Genomic DNA, 3,508 nt, shown 5'->3' with positions numbered 1-3,508 from the left:
ACCCCGCTGTGTGGATTGTGCCTGAGCCTGTGCTGAACTCCTCCAGCCCTGATTTCCCACAGCAGAGCCTCAGATGTCCAACTCCAGGAAAAGGGGATTTAATCATTGAGGGGTACAGCAATGGGAACAGCTCGAGCTGGGGGTCCTGGAGTCACAAAGAATGTGGAGGTACTTGAGCACACCCACCCTGAGCTGCTCTGCCCACCCAGGAGTGTCCCCTGGAGCTGCCAGGAGCACCCATGGACCTGCTCTGGCTGTGCCCTCAGCCCTGGCAGTGCTGGTGCTGCAGCCCCAGCTCTGTCCCAGCCAGGGGCACCACGTGCCTCCAGCCCCGTTGGGGTCTCAGGATCCAGGACATGCCTCTGCTCCCCTGGATCCTGGCTCAAAGAGCTGTGCTGGCTCTGCAGGAGATGCTGCAGTGTGGTCTCTCCTGGAATTGGTCAGGATTCCTCTCAAAGGCTCAGTCTGAACATCCCACAAGGAGCATTCAGCCTGCTCTGCACTCCTGGTGGGGTGGGGGCTCTCCCTGACTCCCCATCTCTGTCCCAGACCCCGTTAGTCCAAGGTGTCTAAGGCTGAGCTGCTCTAAGGCTGAGCTGGGTTAGCTGCTGGCAGGGGAATGCTGTGTTTGAGCTGTCAGTGAGGAGCAGCACGAGGCTGGGAGCAGTGGCAGCAGGAAGGCTTTGGGCTGCAGTTGGGTGCACAGCAGAGCTGCAGGGCAGGATCCTGACCCTTCCTGATCTGGCTTTCCCCAAACTCCATGCGCTGCTCCAGCAGCACCTTCTGCAGGGTGATGTCCTTCAGGACCTGCAGCACCTCTGGCCCTGCACCACCCTGCAGCAGGTTGTAGTTCTCAGCAGGGTCTGACTCCAGGTCGAAGAGCAGTGGGGGCAGGTGAGGGGTCAGCGGGGTCAGCCCATGGCAGTCCTGGTCTGGGGTCGTGTCGCTGTGAAAGGAACCTGCACAACAAACCTTCACGTGAGCTCGGGTCCTGCTCTGGGCAGCAAGAGCTCCCAAGCCTTCCCAAAGCTCCTGTGCCAAGGAAAGGAGGCAGCACTGACCTTGGGTGAAGAAGTGAGCCTTGTACTTGCCAAGCCTGACAGCAAAGGGGCCGTGCAGGGGGTCAGGAGCAGGAGGGTAGAAGAACATGGTCTGACGGGGACTCTGGGGGAGGCAGCAGAGCTCAGCTCACCTGGCTGAAGGACAGCCTGGAGCACCACCAGGAGCCCTGATCCTACAGTCCTAACAGGGCTGCAGAGAGCTCAGATGATGAACAGCAGCCTCCTGTCTGCTGCCTACCCAGAGCTACTGCAGCCATCAGCACAGAGCAGCCTGGTGACACCCATGGCATGAGCCAGGCCAGACAGAAGGTCCCAGCCCATGGATCTCCCCTGATCCCAGCTGGTTCTGCTCCTCAGGCATACAGCTCCAGCCCCACAGCCTCCCTCCATGTCCAGCTGTGCCAGCCCACAGGACTCACCTTCCCCGACCCAAACAGCACAGGGCTCAGGTCGTAGCCATCCAGGGGCACTTTGGGAAGAGCTGCTCTGGCCAGGGCAGTCAGAGTTGGCAGGATATCCAAGGTGCTCGCCAGCTCGTGTGTCACTCCTGTCACCTCACAAGGAAAGGTTCAAGCACTGATCCCACTCCCATCCTGGCCATCCTCACTTCTCTTCTGTCCCATTCTTGTCCCAGGACATCCAAGGTGCTGTGACACCCCTGCCTGGGCTGGCACAAGCAGTGCCAAGGCTCACCTGGAGCGATACGGCCTGGCCAATAAGCCACTGCTGGTTCCCTCATACCACCTTCATACGTTGTGCCCTTCCCACACTTCAGGTGGCCTGAGCTGCCTCCACGTGCCATCCTCATGGTGGAAGGGCTTAGGGAGAGAAGAACCACCACAGGCTCATGCTGCCCCTTCCCTGGTGCTCCCAACTGGGCCATGATGAGGGAGACCTGGAGCCAGCAGCAGGATTTTCCCGGTGGCAAAGCCCCAGCTGAGCCCACTCACCCATTGTCAGAAGTGAAGAACACCAAGGTGGTGTTTTCCAGGCCGTTTTCCTGCAGTGCCTGCAGCAGTTGTCCCACGGAGCCATCGAACTCTGCCAGAGCATCCCCAAAGGGTCCACGTCGTGACTGCCCTGCATACTCCTGGCTCGCAAACTGGGGGTAGTGGGTGTGCTGGGGAAAGGGCAGAGGAGATGGGTACCAAGCCCCAGAAATGCAGCTGGTTCCCAGCTCACCTGGGGACAGGCAGCACTCAGCTAGGACACAGAGCTGACAACACCCATGAGCTGAGGGAAGGCTTGTCCCCAAGCACTTCTCTGCAATGGCACCAAGGAGCTGAGCCACAAGAGAGGACATGGAGCCCCAGAGTGGGAAGTTTTCCCCTGTGGATGGCCCAGAAAAGTGGCCAAAGCTCCAGGAGGAAGCAGCCCAAAAGCATTATCCCAATGATGCATGGGAACAAGAAACCCCAGGTCATACAGGAGCAGGTCCTGGAGCTGCAGGAGCAGAGATGCTTCTCCACTCTCCCCACAGGACACAGGGTCCCCTCCCTTCCCCACCCATGGGCCTGGAGCAGCCTCCCCCCCTCCTACATGGGAGGCATAGTAGAGCAGGAAAGGGAGGCCTCGTCGGGCACAGTCAGCGATGAAATCCCGGGAGAACTTGTTGTAGAGTGGCACCAGGTCAGGGAAGGAGACTGGCTGATGCACAATGGTCTGGTTCCAGAGCAGTGGGAGAGGCACCACACCTTGGTCACAGGTCCCAAAACACTTGATGTCGGGTGGGAAGCAAGTGAGATTCTGGCAGGGGCCCTGGGGAGAACACGGAACACTCTGAGCTGGGTTACAGGATGGGCAAGGGAGGGAAGGGGAAGGCAGAGGAGCAGAGCCTCACACCAGCCCACCACCACCACCAGGTCCCTTGGGCACCCTTTGGGCTGCCACTCCTAGCAGACAAGGGGTCTGTGTCCACGTTTAAACTGCCCCAGGACTGTGCTGCCCCACCATTTTCTCTTGGTAGCAATTGAGACATTTCTTCGTAGCCCAGAAGCCAACCCACACTCCCTCACTTCTTCCCTCCCTCCCTCTACAAAGGACATATGTCCCCACACCCCAGGACACCCTTCAGGGCACACCAGGCTTCTCACCTGGTCATGAGAGTAGGGAACCCCCAGGAAGTGGTCAAATCCCTGGTGGATGGGCAGGAAGGATCCATTGATCCCCACGCCAAGGTGCCACTTGCCAACCATGGCCGTGGCATAGCCCTCAGCCTTCAGCAGCTCTGCGATGGTGACCTCGGCGAGGGGCAGTCCTCCTCGCGAGCTCGGGTCGAACACCCCGGGGTAAATCCCCGAGCGCACCGGGAAGCGACCGGTCAGCAGGGCAGCCCTGCGGGTCAGCCGGGAGGGGACAGAGGTGTCAGGTGCAGTGTCACACCTGCAGGCACACAGTTCATCCGCCTCCCACGGCACTCCTCGGTGTGCCCAGCCCCGGCCGGCGCT

General features: G+C 60.2%; 1 protein-coding gene across 1 annotated transcript; it reads right to left on the bottom strand.

The window, feature by feature from the left end:
- Window positions 1–636: 636 nt before the first annotated feature.
- On the bottom strand, window positions 637–3,395 carry ARSA (arylsulfatase A; the record flags this gene model as incomplete). Its single annotated transcript, XM_009075962.1, has 7 exons — window positions 637–959; window positions 1,062–1,164; window positions 1,481–1,608; window positions 1,755–1,879; window positions 2,012–2,181; window positions 2,601–2,819; window positions 3,155–3,395. Coding segments are annotated over 7 exons (1,309 nt in total), but the record flags the coding sequence as incomplete, so codon positions are not given.
- Window positions 3,396–3,508: the final 113 nt, after the last annotated feature.

Source organism: Acanthisitta chloris, unplaced genomic scaffold (assembly GCF_000695815.1).
Source record: "Acanthisitta chloris isolate BGI_N310 unplaced genomic scaffold, ASM69581v1 scaffold34375, whole genome shotgun sequence".
In the NCBI taxonomy this organism is placed as follows: domain Eukaryota; kingdom Metazoa; phylum Chordata; class Aves; order Passeriformes; family Acanthisittidae; genus Acanthisitta; species Acanthisitta chloris.
This window is presented reverse-complemented; position numbering and strand designations above follow the sequence as displayed.